At 44.2% G+C, this 20504-nt stretch overlaps 1 protein-coding gene across 7 annotated transcripts in view; it reads left to right on the plus strand.

Moving 5' to 3' along the window:
• The window catches only part of UTRN (utrophin), a 345054-nt gene that overhangs the window by 73500 nt on the left and 251050 nt on the right, over positions 1-20504 (plus strand). For all 7 annotated transcript variants that reach the window (XM_035108828.3, XM_035108822.3, XM_060272729.2 and 4 more), the window contains exons 16-22: positions 1400-1579; positions 2527-2702; positions 3433-3556; positions 5186-5273; positions 14583-14824; positions 14953-15133; positions 19408-19553. In XM_035108828.3, coding sequence (XP_034964719.3) covers positions 1400-1579; positions 2527-2702; positions 3433-3556; positions 5186-5273; positions 14583-14824; positions 14953-15133; positions 19408-19553 — 1137 coding nt within the window. The remainder of the gene's footprint in view (positions 1-1399; positions 1580-2526; positions 2703-3432; positions 3557-5185; positions 5274-14582; positions 14825-14952; positions 15134-19407; positions 19554-20504) is intronic.

Raw genomic sequence — 20504 nt, forward strand, 5'->3', positions numbered from 1 at the left:
TGCTCAACACCAACTCCTATCACCCCTAATTGTTGGCCATGCTGGCTGGAGCTGATGGGATTTTGAGTGCAGCGACATCTGGAGGGCCACAGGTCCCTCAACCCAATCTGTTGTATACACACAAATCATGATCTTGAGCTTTCTTGGTTTTTGACGTGACCGCAGCTTTCACTCAAGCAAGCAATTTCCCTTTTACTTCAAGGAAGAAAGTAAGAGGGAGACTGTGTAATATTGTTCTCAGTGATGAAGTAAATGGAGAAGCCCCTTGTCATGTGTGAAGCTCCACAAACGCTTCAAAATTTCTGTGTATGGCTTAAAGGTAAAGGTAAAGGGACCCCTGACCATTAGGTCCAGTCACGGATGACTCTGGGGTTGCCGCGCTCATCTCGCTTTATTGGCCAAGGGAGTCAGCTTCCAGCTTCCAGGTCATGTGGCCAGCATGACAAAGCCGCTTCTGGCGAACCAGAGCAGTGCATGGAAACGCCGTTTACCTTCCCACTGTACCTATTTATCTACTTGCACTCTGACGTGCTTTCGAACTGCTAGGTTGGCAGGAGCTGGGACTGAGCAACAGGAGCTCACGCCGTCGCAGAGATTCAAACCACTGACCTTCTGATCGGCAAGCCCTAGACTCTGTGGTTTAGACCACAGCGCCACCCGCATCCCTTGTGTATGGCTTAGGACTTCTGAATCTTGACAATAGCCTCATATGTGCATGCTAGTCAAGACTCTTCCCAGTTTTCAGTGAAACTAAAGCTTGTGGGTACAGAGTGTGTGAAGGGGCCAGTGGAAATGCACAGGGCTCCATGATGCGTCACATGCTGGACACAACCCTGGCTATAATGCACAATTGGTATTAGTCATAGTGTAAGGTTTTCAGCATGGGGACTAAAATGCTGATCAATCAGGGTTCCTCTCCTAGTTGAGATGTTAGGCATGGAGAAGCAGCGCCCCCTTCAGGTAATCCTGACTCCCTTGGCGATTTGTGGATTCTCCTTCACTGGCGGTTTTAAAACAGAGGTTGATGACCATCTGTCATGGATGCTTTAGTTGAGATTCCTGCATTTTTGCAGGGGGTTGGACTAGATGACCCATGGGTCCCTTCCACCTCTACAGTTCTATGATTCTGTGTTGCTAATCATGATTTGTCTGAGGTGTGTGTGGCTAGCACACATGTCAAGGGCATTCCTGCTGGCTTTTTCACAGAGATGGTACATGGATACTGAATACCTGAACAGGCATAGTATTTTAGCAAATGTATAAAAAAAAAACTTCCACCAAAACTATTATGGACATTTTCACAATTTTATTTTCTAAGAATATACTTTATTAGCCTGGGGAATTTGAGCAGAATTGTGCCTTTAAAAAGGGAATGGCTGCTCTTGTTTCACAATGTCAGATTCTCAAAGAAGATATGGAAATGAAGCGTCGAACATTAGAACAGCTGAATGAGGTATCCCAAGATGTGGCACAACTTCTCAACAACCAGAAGGCACTGGAGAAAATTGACAGCAATCTGGAAGAACTAACACAGAAGTGGGACAGTTTAGTTCAGAAACTTGAGGATTACTCTACTCAGGTACCATAAAAATATTACTATCCCTTTACACCTTCCAAATGTCTTTCACAAATACATGAATGTTGACCTATACAAGTAAAACTAATAAAGAAGCCTGGAGGTATTTTCTTAAAGGTGTTAAAAATAAAAAAAGGAGGGGTGGGGGGAAGGAAGTAAATCGGTCCTTATCAGGCTTGATTTCTAATCTGATTAGAAAATCTGAAAGTCTAATTCTAATCTGCACTTGATTTAGAGACAAGTTGAATAGTGAATTGGCCGAGTAATTCAAAATAGTACTGTGCAAAACAGACTGTGAAGTTTCCCAGAAACGTCATCCATTAAAAAATCACAAGCAAGATGATCATATCTCAGTTTAATAAATAGATTGAGCAAACCTCACAGCTACTGTACTTAAGCAAAGTTTAATTGTCAATTGCTTTGTCTCCTAGCTTTTTGGAAGCTATTAACCATAGTTTTCCAGTTTGGACATAATTGGAAGCTAAGGTTAAACTAGACTTCTTGTGGCTGCATGAAGCTTGTTTGCATCTTGGTTTTATAAAGATGATTCTGGACCAGTGTATGGAGTCAGTGATGGGCTGGACAGTGACAGAGTGACCTTGACCAAGTTACCGTCTCTCAGGCTAACTAACCTCATGTTGGTATAAGGATAAAAGGCTGATGTGTGACCATTTAGCCAACCCTGAGCTCTTCAGAGGGGAGAGCCAGGATAAAAAACCACAAATGAAGCTGCGGTTTAAGTTCCTTCAAAACCAGTGGAAGGCAGTAAATCACATGCTTAATGTTCTCAGTGAAATTAATTGGTCTAAAACCACTTAACTTAATCTGGATCATATCTAAAGTGATGAGTGTTACTGTTACTATTAGCTGCATTTATCTCTTGTACAAAGATGGCATATAGAAGAATTTCATTCTATCAACATTGATGCCCTGTTCAATTTGCCCCTCAGGTTACTCAGGCAGTTGCAAATGCTGAGCCGGCCCAGATTTCACAGAAAGTAGTCACAGAAACCGTCCTTTTCAAAGAGCAAAGAGCAGTTAAACATCCCAAAGAGGAAGAATTTGTTCCACATCTACCTCCATCAAAGAAAAGACAAGCCTGCCTTGATACTGAAGCAAAGAAAAAGTGAGATTTTTTTCATTGTAGTTGTGTTTCCTCAATCAAGAGACAATGAATTGCCTCATTTTCACACAGTGCATGGTAAAAAAAAAATCAGTGTTGTAAAATACTGCTGTTGTCTGTGGTTTTTTTTTGTGTGTCCTATTTAGAACTGTGTATGAAAAATTATTTGCAGTCTTGCAAACAAGGATAGAAGGATGGGTATTTGGGTGGGTAGGCTGCTTAGCGCATGTAAATGTTTGTTGTTCCCCACTCTTCTCTACTGCTGCCCTGTGTGTTGGCTCCTTTTGGTCTCAAAGTGCTGCAGCTGTTTTCTTCTGCTGAGAGAAAATCAGCAAGTGAGTGAGCAGGTGCAGCAACCATTCACAGTCCACTGTTTTGCTCTGGGTCAGGGAAACACAGCAAGTCATCATAGCAGTTGCCGCATCTGCCCTCTCTAGGCCTGTTGACTCTAGGTAGAGGTAATAGAGAGTGCATGAAGCAAGAGTTATTTTGCCCCTCTTTCCTTAGAGATCACTACAATTTGCCACAGGGAACCAGGCGAGTGCCGTATTGCCAATCTGGTAAAATCTTTGCTGAGGATTCTTCAGGCATTCAAGACTACACGAGAAAACATTTTATGTGCATGAACATGTTACTTCAGGGTAGACTGAGGGTTGCATTTTAAGGGGGGAAAAAAGATGATGACTGAATGGAGATGAAATATAAGAAAATATTATTCAATCTCTTATACTAGGCTTGATTCTGAAATTGCTGAGCTGTTGAACTGGATTTTGAAATCAAAAGCTGCCATTCAGGCCATAGAGATCAAAGAGTACAGGAAGATGAGAGAGACTTCAGACATGAAAGAGAAACTGAAGGTAAAGTGAGAAACGGGGAGGCATTTTCACTGAAAAGGTTATTTTGTCAGCTTAAGCTTGCTGTCAGTTGGGGGTAGAGTCTGATCTGGTAGCTTCCTGTGGATTAAGCTCCATTATTAAAAAATATTTAGAGTTTGGCCAAGGTTCACTCCTCCGTACTGGTTATAAACAATACTGTTGTAGTTGTGGCAGGACGTCCTTAGAGGTTTAATGGGCATTTCCTTTCCTTTTTCCCTCCTCATACTATTCTCCATTTTCGTTTTAGAAGAGGAAGCTGCACGTTGTGAGTTGTAGCACATTTTAAAGACAATTTATTCTTAGAAATGGACCCAGCAGGAATTCTCTCCTGATATTTCTCTAAAACCGAGAACCATGGCAAAGTCTTGATTTCAGGCCAAAGGGGCATCTAATAACCTTTCTAGCTATCCTGCGAAGAGCAGAGATCTAAGTCTTCTGTGGCTTAGATAATTGGACTCTTGTTAATGCCTGTGTAAGTTAATTTTAAATAGTTTAATTAATTACAACACTGCAGAGAAACCTGAAAGTACATCCCATATGAAAGAGATTTCACACATTGTCAGACAGAATTAAATTGTATGACTCATGGGGAGCCCCCCCTTTAAGCCTAGTAATGCATTGTGCCTGAGAATTTAAAAATGTTTTTTTGGTTTGCTTTAATCCATGATAAAACTTTATGTCTCTGATCTGGATCATTGTTAAATTCTATAGTTTAATATAGCAGATGTCCTTGTAAAAGACTACATACCAGAATGCTGCCAGAGAAGTGTCAAGCTACTTGTTGCAGCAGTCTTTTATGTTCAGCATTATTCAGAAGTGGATTGGATACTTGCCTTTCTTAATGTACTCTTTTCCCATGAACCGGAAGAGCTTTCAGTCCGTCTTCTGTATCATGTTACTTTGCAAAGATTTGATCTAAAGCCTGTGCCAGCATGATTACTCTGTATGTCAGTATGGGTCCAATGAGACAGAGAAGTTTTCTTTGAATATCTAATCTGGAGGACTCAAGTGTAGAAAGTGATAAATAAAGAATGGGGGTGGAGACAAAAGGCCCAAGAGGATACCAGAAAAGATGTGAGGATTTTGGAGAGCTTATAATGCCTAAACATTCTAATTTATTTATAGATATGTTTATATGTTCATGGAAAATATTTCAAAATAGGTTACTATTGACTTTAAAGCATTCTCATCCCATCGAATGCATTCTGTGTGTGCCTAATCATAAATAAGTATCTGCTGAATGATACTTACTTGCAGGTAATTATGCATAGAACTTCAGCATTAATTTGTTATTTTACTATAAATTACCCTTACTTTCCACCCTTTTGAAGACTGGGTTAGGAGCTCACAGAAGGCTCCTAGGTTGACTCATATCTAGGCAATTTATGGGGCCAAACCAGTTACCGTACTTTTTTAACAAAATAAAAAAATTCCTTCCAGTAGCACCTTGGAGACCAACAAAGTTTGTAATTGGTATGAGCTTTCGTGTGCATGCACACTTTTTCAGACACACTGAAACGGAAGTCACCAGACCCTTATCTACTTGTAACTTTTTTCACAGATAGGTTTTCACTTTCAGTGTTGAAATGTTTTGTTTTTATTTATTAACAGGCAATAGAAAAAGAAAGGACTGAAAAAAAGAGAGCATTGAATGAACTGAACCAGGTTGGAGAAAATCTGATAGACCAAATGAGAAAAGGTAATCATAATAATAGCACGTTGCAAGTACTTTCCAGGTTTTGACAAGAGCAAGTAATGCAGTTTCCAGAAGAAACAAACAACACCAGAACTACAATAACTGAAATTTATGGCAGCACCAGTTTCTCCTTCCCTGAAAGCTGCAAGGCCTCAAAAGACATTCTGGTGTTAGTGAGTTGAAATCATTGATTTCTTATTAAGATAACTTGATTATAGTCCGTCTTAAATCTAGACTGTTACTATTGTTAAGTCACTTTATTCATGGAAATGACATCTATACAGATAAAAGACAGGTCTAGCAAATCCTGCCCCACCAAAAGAGGCCAGGAATACTTTGAAATCATTCAGATTAAGGGCCAAAGGCCCAGGTAAAAAAGAAAAAAAATTGCCCGGTGCTTAAAACTAGGCAAAGGTAGTATTAGCTGAGCCTTCTCTGGGGAGAGCATTCCACAAGCAGGGAACTGCCACTGAAAAGGCCCATTTCTCGGTAATGTCGCCCTCCCTTCAGATGTCAAGGAGATAAAGAACTACATAACTTTTAGAAGACATCTGAAGCAGCCCTGTATTGGGAAGTGTTTAATGTTTGATATTTTACTATGTTTTATATATGCTGTAAGCCCGTAGTGGCTGGGGAAACTCAGCCAGATAGGTGGAGTAGGATGATGATGATGATGATGATGATGTCACATTCCAAATCTCCTGTAGAGGGGAGAGGAGAACATATTTATATTACACCCCGTTTGCTTCCTGGCATGTTCATTTATTGGACTTATCCCATGCTCATCCACCCATGTGCTCAGAGCAAGGTACTCTATGGTACTCAGAGCAGTTTACTTACGCCAGGGCTGGGACACAAGAGGAGATTCTGCAGGAACCTATACTTTGAACAGGTTCATCATATGTTAATTACGTCTGTATTTGGATTCTGCTCTGCCTATCTTGTCTAGCCTACCAATATATGCCTGTTGTGTGGCTATATGCCCTCCTTCCCCGGAATAAAGACTCGTGACACCAGGTTTAAGATTTAATTAATTGGGTGGTTAAGGCCACAACTTTATTAAATAAGCATGTAGAGCGGAATTGGCTTAGGCGTTGGAACCTAACAGACTATATCCGACTCCAACCCGTGTGTTGAAGTCTGTGAGAAGTTAACCACCAGAAAGGAGCCCCGCGACGTAGATCTACTAGAGCTCCTCCTGTGGCCACCGATGGGGCGTGCCTTACGGCCCAGGCAACTCCAGGCTCAGGACCAAGCCTCGCCCCCGGAATCCTTTAACGGAATTACCTCTCCAAGATAGGGCAGCTGATGACGTACTTGCCCCTCCTCCACTGATTGTTATGCAAATTTCCAACGCCTAACCGCCTAACCTAAGTTGTGACGACATGCTACGAGGTAGGCGAAAAACCCATCATGGCTAACCCAGTATGGGAAAAATCCTACCCAGCCCCCTGGCCAGCCAGGGCAACCAACTGACGTCCATAGCAGCGTCCCCTTGCCTCTTATTAAGGGGTGGGCGGGCGGGTGAATTGTTCGCTCGGCGAACAGCGGAGAAGAGAGGAGGCTTTCCCGCCTGCGGAGGCCTTTAAACGGTGTTGCCCCGCCCCGCCCAGCCTCATTGGCCGGTCGGGGTGTGACGCAGGCGGGAGCGCACCATCGCGCAGGGGCTGAACTCTCAGCCCCTACACGATGGTACAGTCGGGCAGCCCACAACCCCACCTCCGACGCAAGCGCGGAAGTGGCTTTGTGTGGCTATATGCCCTCCTTCCCCGGAATAAAGACTCGTGACACCAGGTTTAAGATTTAATTAATTGGGTGGTTAAGGCCACAACTTTATTAAATAAGCATGTAGAGCGGAATTGGCTTAGGCGTTGGAACCTAACAGACTATATCCGACTCCAACCCGTGTGTTGAAGTCTGTGAGAAGTTAACCACCAGAAAGGAGCCCCGCGACGTAGATCTACTAGAGCTCCTCCTGTGGCCACCGATGGGGCGTGCCTTACGGCCCAGGCAACTCCAGGCTCAGGACCAAGCCTCGCCCCCGGAATCCTTTAACGGAATTACCTCTCCAAGATAGGGCAGCTGATGACGTACTTGCCCCTCCTCCACTGATTGTTATGCAAATTTCCAACGCCTAACCGCCACTCGAGCCCACCCTGGCTCGCCGCCAATCCGCTCACATGTAGTCACCTCTTGCCAATTCGTGGCCTAACATAAACATTATTTAATTATTTAAAATTATACCGTTATTAAGGGGGGGGCTGTGGTCCTAATCTCTTATTCGCCTAGTTATGTACACTAACATGTAGCCAATCGTGGATTCCTGTAATTATGTTTTCGAGCCAGATATCATTCCCCGTAGGCGATAGATGCACACCGTCATGACGATACAGGGCTGCTTCACTCTGTTTTAGGCTTGGGTGCGAGACTACTCGGCCATTCAAGGCTAACACTCTGCGGATCACGAAAGAATTCAAGCGCCGCCTAGTTCTGTTCATAGCGATCGGGCAACGTCCATCGCGCCAAATGCGCCTCTCCAGCAGGGATGACCAAAGCAGCGTCATCCCCGGGCAGGAATCCAATAGGGTATCAAGATCACGGAAAATTTGCAACTTCAAGTCCACTGCGTTACGGTAGGCCAGGTCGTTCTCCCCTAGCTGCAGCACAAGCAGGTCAGGGTAGCCGAGTGAAGCAGCCCGGCTTTCAAGGGTCGGCAATAGCTCATTCCACTTCATGCCTCTCTTTGCAATCCAGGACACTCTCACGGATGCTGGAAGGCCCAGCCCGTGCCCCAGGCCCACCTCGATCGCCCTTTCGCGGGCCCAGTGAACTACGCTGTGCCCGGCTATCCAAACGCGCATTATCCGGCCACCTGGAAAACAAAGAGTGACAACCCGGGATCAGCTGTATGCTACGTACGAATGTACCTTTTGTATGCGTTTGATTTCCACCTTCCCAAGTCCTGAATCCTTTCGGAAGAGAGGCCCAGGTGCATGGCTGAAGTGGCTGCACCAATCCTGAAGGAGTGGGGCGAGAATTCGGTGGGGTTATACCCGCAAGAGGCGATGGCCTTGCGCAGGACCCTGGTGAATTGCTGGCGGGTAAGCCTGGCCTTGTCCGGGTGAATAAGGAAGGGACCTGGGCCCGCCGGGCGCAGGTGAAGGAACCTCCTGGTATCTTTCACTGGACACGGACCCGCGGCCCCTGTCGCAGGGAGGCGTACTACGGCGCCCTTCCCCTTTTGGTCGGTCTTAGAACGTCGGATGTGTACCAGAACCTGGGTGTCGGACAGTGACACATCCCCTATTAAAATACCCCGTGTGACACCGTCTGGTTGATCCTCGCAGACCACCTCGCCTACTCTGAGCGCCCCAAAGTAGGCCATCGAAAACGCGGCTGAAAATAAGCGCGCCTCAAATTTCGACCAGCAAAGGGTTCTCAACTGCTTGTGTATCTGAACCAACATGTCAAACGTGATAGGCCGCCTGTTGTCACTGGCTGGAGGCTGGAGCCGACGCCAGCCCTCCATAGCCCTGCGTAAGTGGAAGTTATCGCACGGGTCTATGAAATAAAGTGATTTTGAGAAGAATGTTATGGCCGCTGTGTGAATTTGAAGGGTCTTAGCGGCTCGCCCCAGATTCCTCAAATGCACTATGTATTGCATAACCTCTTCCTGGGAAGGCGGACCCGGAGTAGGACCCGTGGTTCCTTTCTGCCTAAACTTAGTGAAATCTGACCACGCCCGTTTATAAGAGTTAAGGGTAGAGGGGGCAACCGATGCAAATACTCCCTTCAGAATTTCGCGCTCCCAAGGTTCCATAGGTGTTCCGGGAACGGCTCTGGCCACAGGCGTGCCTCTGGAGCCAACGAGCGGAAGCGGTCCATCTGGAAGCGAGACAAAGCATCTGCGATATTATTATTAAGCCCAGGCACAAATTTGGCTGAGAAATGCATGTTAAATTTCAAGCTTAGTAGGACGAAATGGCGTAAGAGAGATGACACCCTCGGAGATCTTGATGATTGGCGAGCGAGGACGCTGACCACCGCTTGGTTGTCGGTTCTGAAGCAGACTCGCCGATCCCTGAATTCCTCGGACCATAGGTGCACTGCTACCACTATAGGGAAGAACTCTAAGAATGTTAAGTCGCGTGTAATGTCTGTACCCTGCCAGCTGGCCGGCCAACGCTGCGCACACCATTTACCCTTGAAATAGACTCCAAAACCCAAAGAGCCGGCCGCGTCTGACTGTACCTGAAAATCGGAATGCAGAGCCAAGCTGTCCTGCCATAGGGATACCCCATTATAATCTCCCAGAAATGTAAGCCAGGACTCGAGGTCAGCCTTGACGCCTCGGGGGAGACGCCTCCTATGAAAGGGTTTTGTTAAACCTGCCGTAAGTCTGGCTAATCGCAGGCAGAAGGGGCGGCCTGGAGATATTACCTTGCACGCGAAATTCAGGTGACCCAGGAGAGATTGGATTTGTCTAAGGGTAAGTTTTTTGCAGGGGATGAGCTGTCTAATGGTCTCCTTAAGGCCTTTAATTTTGTCCGCGGGCAAACGGGACGTTTGCTCTACTGTGTCTAATTCTATGCCTAAATAAGTTAAACGTGAGACGGGCCCTTCAGTTTTGTCTGCTGCTAATGGCACCCCCAGCTCGTGAGCAAGGGCCGAAAATGCTTGCATAAGGCCTGCACACTCCGGACTATTTGCCCTAGCCACGAAGAGAAAATCATCCAAATAATGCGAGACTCCAGAGAGGCCAGTTTTAAAGCGCAGGGCCCAATCCAGGAACGTGCTAAAGGCCTCAAATGCAGAGCATGCCACGGAACAACCCATAGGCATGGCTTTGTCGATGAAATATGCCCCATCGAACCGAAAGCCCAGCCATCTGAAGTCCTGCGGGTGGACAGGCAGGAGGCGAAATGCTGATTCGATGTCACACTTTGCCAACAAGGCGCCCTTACCAAATTGCCTTACAAGCTTTACTGCCTGGTCGAAGGAGGCATATTTCACCGTGCAAAGCTCCTGAGGTATGCCATCGTTTACGGATCTGCCCCTCGGATGAGAGAGATTATGAATGAGCCTGAATTCGCCTGGCGCTTTTTTAGGGACTATTCCCAAAGGGGAAATGTGGAGTTCGGATATGGGTGGCACCGCAAAAGGACCCGCCACCCGACCAGCGGTAATCTCCTTGTTGATTTTCTTAATCGCTATGTCGGGTCTTTCCCTAACAGATTTCTGATTGGGGGGGTTGCACGAAAGGGGTGGGCTTTTTACTGGGATTCAAAAACCGGAGGAGAACCCCTCCCAGAGGTAGTTAGCCGCCTTTTTATTGGGATAGAGATCTAAAAGGAGTTTCAGGGGACCGAGCTTTATAGGGGAGAAAGCCAGAGTGAGTGATGTATTAGAACCGATTGCTACCTGTTCCCTGGGGGGCGCCACCTGTGTGCCTGGGGCCCTGGTGTGAATTGCCCCGGCCGCCGCGAAAGGACTGCCTCCCTTTGAAACATGACACTCCAGGATGCTGCCCTAGACATTTCTCGCATTCATGCGTGTATCTGCAATTGGGCCGCTGGCAGATGCCCTTATTATATTCCCAGCAGACCCTGCGGCGCGGGTCCCTCCTTGGTTCAAACCTGCCTGACTTAGGGGGATCCGTCTGCTTCCTTTCAACGTATGGGACCACATGGTAACTCCAAAAGTGCTGATTGCGCTGATCCCACCTGGTCTTTGGATTCTGAGACGCGTTCCTACGAAAGTCTTCATCGTAGTTTAGAGCCGCCGCCTCCCCGGCCATCTTATTTGCCAACCTAACGTCAGCTACATAGGCCCACAAGTGCAAGGCCCTCTTGGGGTATGCGGCTGAGATGACCGCCGCCCAGATGTGGATACCATCTAGCCAGTTTTCGAAAGTACGGTCGGCGCGGGGGGTCTTATATCTGCGCCTACCGTAGTCCTTCCTCTTTTCGCCCTTTCCCAGCGTATGCGACAAAGGCAAAAGGGTGAAAATGTCAATAAAATCCCCGTTCAAAATCTTTTCCCTCTTTTTATTGGACAAATGCGAACCCAGGAAAATGTCGGTGTCAGAGTTGGTGGAATATTTTGAGTCTGGCACTAAGGCGCCATCCCTCCATTCTAAAGTCCCTTTAAAACCCTTACGATGGGCGCTCGATCGCCGCCTATGTATCCAAAGAGGAAGGCCCGTCTGGTCTTCCGCAATCCCCCAATAATCCTCCATCGGGATGTCCCCATCCGATTCGGAGGTCGTACCTGAATCGTCAGAGTCGTCCTTGCTCCTCTTGCGCTTGTCGGTCTTCTTCTTGGCTTTCCCCCCTTGACGCTCTTCCTCAATCCTTGGCTCCTTCTCGGTACCTCCACCAGGTCTGGAGGTGCCGTCATCCCCCGACGTGTCGGATTCCCCGGCTCCCTGTTGGACGAGAGCTTGCCCAGGCTGGGCCGCCCGGTGACCTGCAGAAGACTGATTGGAAGGACCTGCCGATTGAGACCCCACCCCCTGCCCTTGGGAACTGGCGGCATTAGCACGCGCCTTCTGCCCGCGTGTCCGCGGGGCTTGGCACGCGTTGCTTCCCCGGTCGGAACTTGAGCTGGAAAACAGAGAAGCAGAGGTACAGGGCGAATCGCTTTCTATTACACCAGTGTCAAGGAAGAAATCCTGTGACTCGGCCAGCTCCTCTTGGAACTCGCACGGATCCTCCTGTGTGGCGGCAGCCGTGGGAGCTAGCGTTTTTGCAATGGCCGCCAGCTGCTTGCAAACATCCAGCTGGGTTTTTTGAAGTGTGGAGACTACCCGGACCAGGGCCTCAGTCCTGTCCTGTGCTGCAGGGCTCTTGGAAGGGGCCTTACCCTGCACACGCTTAGGAGCCATTCTCGGAAAGGTGCTACACCGAATGTAGGCTCACAAAGAATTCACCTAATTTACTGTTATTACTTATATGTGCACGTGTGTCCGTGTGTCCGTGTGTGTATGTATGTGTATATGTGTGTGTATTTTTATATATGTGTGTGTATTTATATATATGCGTGTATGTGTGTGTGTGTGTGTATGTGCGTGTGTGTGTGCGTGTGCGTGTATATATATATATATATATATATATATATATATATATATATATATATATACTGTTATTTATTTTTATATATATATATACTGTTATTTATTTAATATTATACTATTAGGTTCCTAACTTCCAAATGCTGCTGATTCAATCAACTATTTTAATTAATAAATTAAAAACAGTGTAATTATAATGTGAGGGCACACCAGCCCCGGGGACACAGAGGATTAACTCCAAACAAATTCTAGATCCTCAGCCAATTAATTAAAAGGCACATTAATGAATTCCCTCAAATAAATTCAAAGTTGATAATTATGTAGTCTAACCTGCTAATTAATTATTCAAATGAATTTCCGCCCACTTAAGCAGCCCCCAAACGAAAATTATGACAGGGTAATTAATTCCCCTTCAAATTGACTCTAGGGACGGGATATCACACCCCAAATTAATTCAATGGATTCCTATAGCTAATAAAATACCTGAGCAAGCAATGAAATCCAGACCGTGCAATTAATACAGACCGTGCAATAAATCTATTGATCGAAAGAGGAAATTATGCCAGGGTAAATTAAATAATTAATTCTCAGCCAAGCACATCCTATTGGGGGAAAACAAGCCTTATTCCAAAAGACTGCCAGGTAAAAGAGAACTCCACAGGCTTATCAAGGAATCTGTATATAACTTTATATTTATAATCCCTCTAAGTATGCGTTAAAGTCGCTGGCAAACAGCACGTTAACAATGTGTTACTAGCTGGCAAACAACAGACAGGAAAAAACCTCCTCAAGATGGCTGCCCCCCGCAAAAGGCCCGTGGCCACACTCACAATGGCTGGCAAACAACAGACTGGAAAAGACCTCCCCAAAATGGCGGCTGCAAGCAGACGCACGTGGCCACACGCAAGATGGCCGCCTGCCTAACTGGAAAAGACCTCCTCAAAATGGCGGCTGCAAGGGGGACGCACGTGGCCACACACAAGATGGCCAACTGCCTAATGACGCTAGGTAAGCAAACCCGCGAGCCCCAGGAGATCCTCAGCAGCCACTCAAAATAATATAGCCGAAAGGGGATAAGAAACCAAGAAGAGACCTCCCCGCGACAGCGGGTAGCTCACCACACGTTGCAGGAGGCTCCACACGGCGATGTCCGCGTCGATGCGATGCGGGGCGATGCGGGGGGGGGTGCAGCCGCCTCAGACTCGGGCGCCGAGAATTAAAGGCAGAGATACACCACGTTAGGCGCTGTGGAAAGGCCAGAAGGCTTCGGCAGATTTTTTCGTCGCGGGGAGGCAGCCGCCTCGACCCTGCAGCGATCCAAAAGGCTCTCTCTCGACCCCGCTCCACTGCGTCGCTCAAGAAAGCCCGATGCGGCTGCTGCACTTCAGGGAGCTGCCGGAGCCCCGGCACCTGGCAGTGCTTTGACGAGCTTCAGTCAGTTCCTTGGCTGAAGTCCCCTGAACCTGCAGAAAAAGAACGGAGCCGCAACGCGGGGAACAGCTGACGTTCAGGAACAGCTGATGAGCGGTAGCGCTGCCGCTCGCGGAACCTAGCCTCCCCGCGATGCACCTGCAATTGGAGCGAAGAACCAGAGTAAAGAGAAAGGGGAAAAAGGAGTGAGCCGAAGGCCAAACAAACAAGCAGCGAAACAAACAAGCAGGCAAAATCACGACACCAGAGATCCACAGCGGAATGAATTGTTCGCTCGGCGAACAGCGGAGAAGAGAGGAGGCTTTCCCGCCTGCGGAGGCCTTTAAACGGTGTGGCCCCGCCCCGCCCAGCCTCATTGGCCGGTCGGGGTGTGACGCAGGCGGGAGCGCACCATCGCGCAGGGGCTGAACTCTCAGCCCCTACGCGATGGTACAGTCGGGCAGCCCACAACCCCACCTCCGACGCAAGCGCGGAAGTGGCTTTACCATGAAAAGGCACAGTTATGAACTACTGAATTCCTAGTGAGATGCTTCTTTTCACTAGATAGCTGGGGAAGATTTGTGCAATTAAAATGAAACTGGATGTCAGGTGATTGTTGTAAAAAAGAGCATTTTTTTAAATTTTTATTTAAAAAAACATGGAATGTGGGTGAACTTAAATCATTCTGTATGTTACAGCTTGCAAGTGATTGACAAGGAAACCATTATTACTATTGAACCTGATCTAAGTAAGCTTATAAGAGAAGCATGTAGCGTTGTGTTGGTGAATACTGCATATCAAAACAGTTTTTATTTCTTTTGCTTGTTCAGAAGGGCTTCCTACTGAAGATGTAGCAAATGCCCTCGAGAAGCTGTTGGCAGAGTGGAAAAGGGCAGCCTGGCACTTGGAAGAAGTTGCAAGAAAAGTGCAATGCCAGGATGAAGTAAACATTTATTTTAGGGAAATGGGTGAGCTTGATAAGACTTTGAGTGAAAAAGAATTATGGCTGAAAGAAACCACTGCTTCATCATTGCAGCAGCAACCTTTAACAACTCTAAAGGAGTTGTGCCAGGTAAACTTGTTCATTGTGAGATGCATAAACAAAATGGAATTATAAACTGAACCTGCAGTGGTAGGAACCCAGTGTTGCTTAAATGATGTTAATGCTTGTATGTGTGTGCTTATACTTAACTTTCACAGAGGGAACACACTCATCTATTAAGTCTGAGTCCATGGATTGAACAGCTGAAAACCCAGGGCAAGGTCCTTGCATCCCAGCCAGGTGCTCCAGACTTTATTGAGGAAAACATAAAGTCTTTGAATGATCGCTTCAAGTCTGCTCAACAGAAACTGGAGGGCCTGTCACAGCAAGTGAAGAAAGGTGGGTTTTTATTTAACATGTGAATGTTTTTTTTTTAAAAAAAACATTTCCCCACTTACAATATATTGCTATTTTTTTGCTTGTGGCAAAAACCTTAGAATTGCTGCTTTGTGTTCACCACAGATTCTGTGTATAAATTATATAGTCGCGCTGGAAGCATGGCATAGATTTTGTAGCTTCTCATAAAGGAATAAGCACAATTTCTGTTTTCTCTGCTTGCTATATAACAAAGTCATTTTCTTCATAAAAGCAATGCTTAGATTGTTACTTTTTGGATGAAGGTCATTTATAAATGCCACTAATTCCGAAGGTGGTTCAGAGAAAAACAGAAATACACTGAATTGCCTATGGAGATGTAAAAAAGATGTATATGCTGTTTCTGCATATATAACTTAACAACATTTTAAAGAGACAAATTTATCTTTCAGCATTATTTATTTCAAGGTCAGGTTACCAGTCTCATGTTATTGGGGGGGGGGGCTCCTATGTAGAGAGCATTTAAATATCACTGTCTAAAATAGTAGTGCTTAGTTTTATGTATAATGTATGAAGCCATCCAGTATGTCAGAAACACAGGAACGGTCTTTTCTTTCATTTGCCCTTGGACAGGAAGACTTTAGTGAAATTACTGCTATGATAATTTAATTTATATCCTGCCAGATCAGATATTTGCTTCAGGCAACTAAATGGACATCATACTTTAAAAAATACTGCTTAAAATAAAGCAATAAACGCTTAAAATGTAAGTGTCAATGTAACAACACGCCAATGAAACCAAAATGTCAATACACGTAAACTTACACAACTACTTAATGCTGCTTTAGGCCCCAGTTTTTCCATGCAGTTAGTATTTGCCCGTGCTCCTTTGTATTTCTGTACGTTTGGATCTGAAGTCAGATACTCCATTCTGTAAATGAAGAAGCGTTCCATTGACAGTAGCTCTTTCCATTAATGGAATGAAATGTTTAGATTCTTTTTATTTACTATCCCACCTTTCTCTTCATAATGCAGACAGCTCTTGAACAAATAACCTTGGAAGAGGGAAATGCTAACATCTGCACCAGGCCTAATAGTTTTCTTTCAAACTTGAAAAGTGAACTTCATGGTGTGTTAAGGATGTCAAACATATAGTGCATAGTAAATTTTTAACAGATTAATACACAGGCAACTGGTGCCAGTTTGATGTTTAGTTTTTTATATAGTTTTGATTTTATGTCCACAAGGGAATAACCGTATATTTGTAATGGAGAAAAATGAATATTCCATAGTATTGTAAGAAAAATGTGCGCAGGTACTATTGTGGCAGAATAGTATGTGAACTCCTTTGGTCTGTTCCTGCCAAATTATGCTTCTGCCAGGCTATTAATGCTCTGTCCCTGGTCTCCAATAAAAGATTACAGTTTCATCCATATTGTGGTGAATAATCATTTGGTTCTTTTGTTATTTTTTAACAGATGCACCTCAACTGAAAAATGCAGTAGCAAAAAGAATTATATAAATATTATTATTTAACATAGTGCTAGTTTAGAAGTGCAATGTTGTATCATTGTCCTTCAGTTTTCAAACACAGGAATACAATACAAAATCAGTTATTTATCAATTGCTGCCTTAAGCAAATTCTTTTTTTTAAAAAACAACCATTTTTAAAAACATAACCTTAGTGCTGTACTCCATAATTAGGGATTTAAAGATATGTAGTTTAATATAAAGGAAACTGTCATTATTCAACCTAACCTTGATGTTTTTATCATGTTTCTCCAGAATTTCCAAAAAAGAGTAAACTTGCTGGATACTGTGATTGATTCTTATAATCATACACATTCTTGCTTTCTGCTTTTGGTTTCCTGCATAACCTGAGCTTTTACAGTATTGTAGGAGTTTCTTGGTTCAGAACATATAGGTCAAAATATGCTTGAGGTAAATGCTATAGCCTGCAGCGTTTGACGGAATAAAAGAGAAACATTCAGGAGGGCAATTGAGGTTTAGGACAAAAAAATTCAGTGCTTGATATATATAATAATAAGGACCCTGCTGGGTCAACCCACTTTTGCAAATGGAGTTCATGAGTATTTATCGCCTCTGAACATGGAGATTCTATATAGCTATCATGACTAATAGCTATTTGTGCAACACTTCTCTGTGAATTTCCCTAAAGCCATTTCCCAGCCACCTGAGCTATGGCTATAGCATCTTGTGGCAGTGAACTGAATACCATAAATTAACTTTGCATTGTGCAGAGAAGTAGGTTATTTTGCATATCCTTTTTAAAAATTTTTTAAAATACTTTATTTCATAATTCTTAAAATTTACATAGTAAAGAAACACAAAGGAAACACATAAGAAACACCCCAAAGCAAAAAATCCAAAGGGAATGGAAATTATTAGAGGAATACTTAAAAAAGGAGGGCTTAAAATCGGAGTTGGTGATATGCTTAAACTAAAAACTGTACAAAGAGACAACACATTTTAGGTAAAAGTAGGTAAATTTACCCAGAAGTGGCTGGGGGCGAAAGTTGGAGTAAAACAAGTAAAGGAAAGATTACAATACAAGACACCAGTACACAGACAATCGGAAGTATTTTGGTTTTTATTCTTTATTCTTTATTTTCATTTTTATGTGTATTCGCATTGTGTATTTTGCACTTTTCCGTTTTTGTATCCTTTCTTCTGTGTTTTTCTTTCGGTTTTTTCTACAGTATGTGTGAGTTATTTGGGAATCAGTTAGCTTTTGAGTTAGTATATATATGCATGTATGTACATATATATATATACGTTATTTCTGGCTATTATGTTTGGTTATTATGGTTTTTGTATGCTTGGTTTGGCCTATGCTTGAATCTGAGTTCTGGTTCATGTATATTGTTTATGGTTTATTTGGTTCTTTTTTCTTGTTTTCTCGGTTTTTTTGTGTGTTTTTGTGTTATTTTGCATATCCTGTATCTGCTTCCTGTCAATTCAACTGGATGACTCTTGAGTCTATGAGAGACAGATGAAAATTCTATCTCTTCACTTGCTCCAAAATATGGAAATTTTTATAAGCCTATATCATGTGTCCCTTTAATTGTCATTTTTTTTCTAAACTAAAAATCCTCAAATGTGTTAGCCTGCCCTCATAAAAAGAAGGGATTATCAATGTCTGAAGCCACTCTCATGGTAATTATAGATGTGACTTAAGCAGCACATCCAGCCAAATGTTCAGTGGCTTCCATGTTCAACTGGTCATGTTCTTTGCAACATTTCTAGGGAAGTTGGTGCTCTATCCTGTTTTGCAGCATAATTTCCATTAGATGAACCTCTGCCAACCCCACATATGCAGTCAAGAGGAGAACTTTTATTTTAAATAAGGCAAAAAAGGATATGGTGGCCATGTTCACATGCAGCAATAAACCCAAAAATATGACTTGATTAATCATAAGGTGTATGTACTGGTGCAAGCAGCTCAATCACTCCTGCTGTGGCCTCGCTTTATGCAAGCAGATAAACCGGGAAGGTGATAGTTTAGTGTTATGCCCAAGTTTTGGGATTGTTGTTTGTTTTCCCCTAATGAGAGTCAGTGTGGTGTAGTGGTTAGGAGCGGTAGATTCGTAATCTGGGGAACCGGGTTCATTTCTCCGCTCCTCCACAAGCAGCTGCTGGGTGACCTTGGGCTAGTCACACTTCTCTGAAGTCTCTCAGCCCCACCCACCTCACAGGGTGTCTATTGTGGGGGAGGAGGGGAAAGGAGATTGTTAGCCGCTTTGAGACTCCTTCGGGTAGTGAGTGATAAAGCGGGATATCAAATCCAAACTCTTCTTCCTCTTCTAATGAGCTAGGGCTCATATGTCAGAAACAAACCATTAAGACTGACTATTGATCTTAACTTGTTAGGGAGAAACAAAACACAATCCTAACAAATCACAATGCCTGATTCAGACATAATCTTAAACTAACCTCTTCTTGAGTTTTTTTTTTTAACCAGGTCACATGAAGGGAGAAGCAAAGTGGGCCAAATTGGACTGTGTGTACCTGCATACATCTCTCACACAACATTGTGTTTTAAGCCAAGATTTTTGCCTTGCGCAACTCTGGTGTGCTAGTGAGGTGCTCTTCCCCCTCACAAATCAGCTCTGGTGTTTTGGACAGCCCCAAGAACAGTATTTGGTGGGAGGAGAGAGGATATAATTCTTTGGGGCAAGCTGAAATGCTTCTGCTGGCTGAATGTTGAATTGCCCTGTCTGCCTATTTTTTTTTTATAAAAAAAATTCATATCCATTATGTTTTTATTTTGAAACTAGAATTGGAAAGCCAGCCTTCTAAGGACTATTTGGATGCTTTGAAAAAACTGAAGGGTGAGCTGAATGATTTGGAAAGCAAGGCACAATCTGTCATGAATACAGTGAATGACTTTAGTAAAGTTGAGAGGGCCTTGCAGCAGACAAAGGTATGTTCCCTTTTTCACTTCAGTAAATTTAAACTCAGACGCAGCTGTCTATAGTCAGCTTGGCTTTTTTATGTCATTGCATTTTAAATTAAGCTGACTAACATCAGTGTGTACCATTGGGGTGTGGGTGTGGAGAAGAATTAGACTTTCCCCACAGTTTTAACAGGCTTATATGTGAAAACTGCCGCTCAGTAAGATAGGTGTGACAAGCAACATGTGTTGTGTTGTATAAATAGTTGTGGATGTACAAAAAACAGAGGCCTAATGTGAGTGATGCTTTCAAAATATGCATGCTTCCTTTTCTATAGTTTCAGGCAAAATAGTGAGCGTTAGCTAAGCTGTTTTGCCTAGCAGTCAGTCAGACTTCCCATGTCCTTGCAGAGCATATGGGAGGGAAAGAAAGAACTAGACAACAATAGGTTCCACAAAACCTGGACACAACTTTCCTAAAATAGCATCACAAACATGCATTTACTAAGATCAATGTGGAGGAAATGGTTCCCCACTCGGCCCGTATTAGCTGCTCAGGGAGATCCACATGGGTAGCCAGCTGAAATACCTTCCTGACACCAAAGTTTTCAAACTTGATGGATTGTGACCCATTCCCTGGTTTACAAATCATGTGTACCTGCCTAAGGAAGAAGGATTGATCCTTTTTGCTCACCCTGCTCTTTGATATGCATTGCTGGCCAGTGGGATGGAATGGTAGGGAATTGGGGCTGCAAATCATGCTTTCCTGCGGGAGGAAGGAGAGGAGAGGGATGAGGGGAAATTACCATGCCAATTGATATGCTGTGCCAGTTGGTAAGAGGCAGGAGTGGGAAACTGCAGCATGCTTGCTTCTTCTTTCTGTACTTTCTTTCTCCAGTAGATATTTGTGCAATTTCAGAGCTGTTTATGGATTTCTTCCCCACTCACTGCTGCCATGTTTTTGATTGGGGGTGGGGCATA

Source organism: Zootoca vivipara, chromosome 3 (assembly GCF_965207765.1).
Source record: "Zootoca vivipara chromosome 3, rZooViv2.hap1.1, whole genome shotgun sequence".
In the NCBI taxonomy this organism is placed as follows: Eukaryota; Metazoa; Chordata; class Lepidosauria; order Squamata; family Lacertidae; genus Zootoca; species Zootoca vivipara.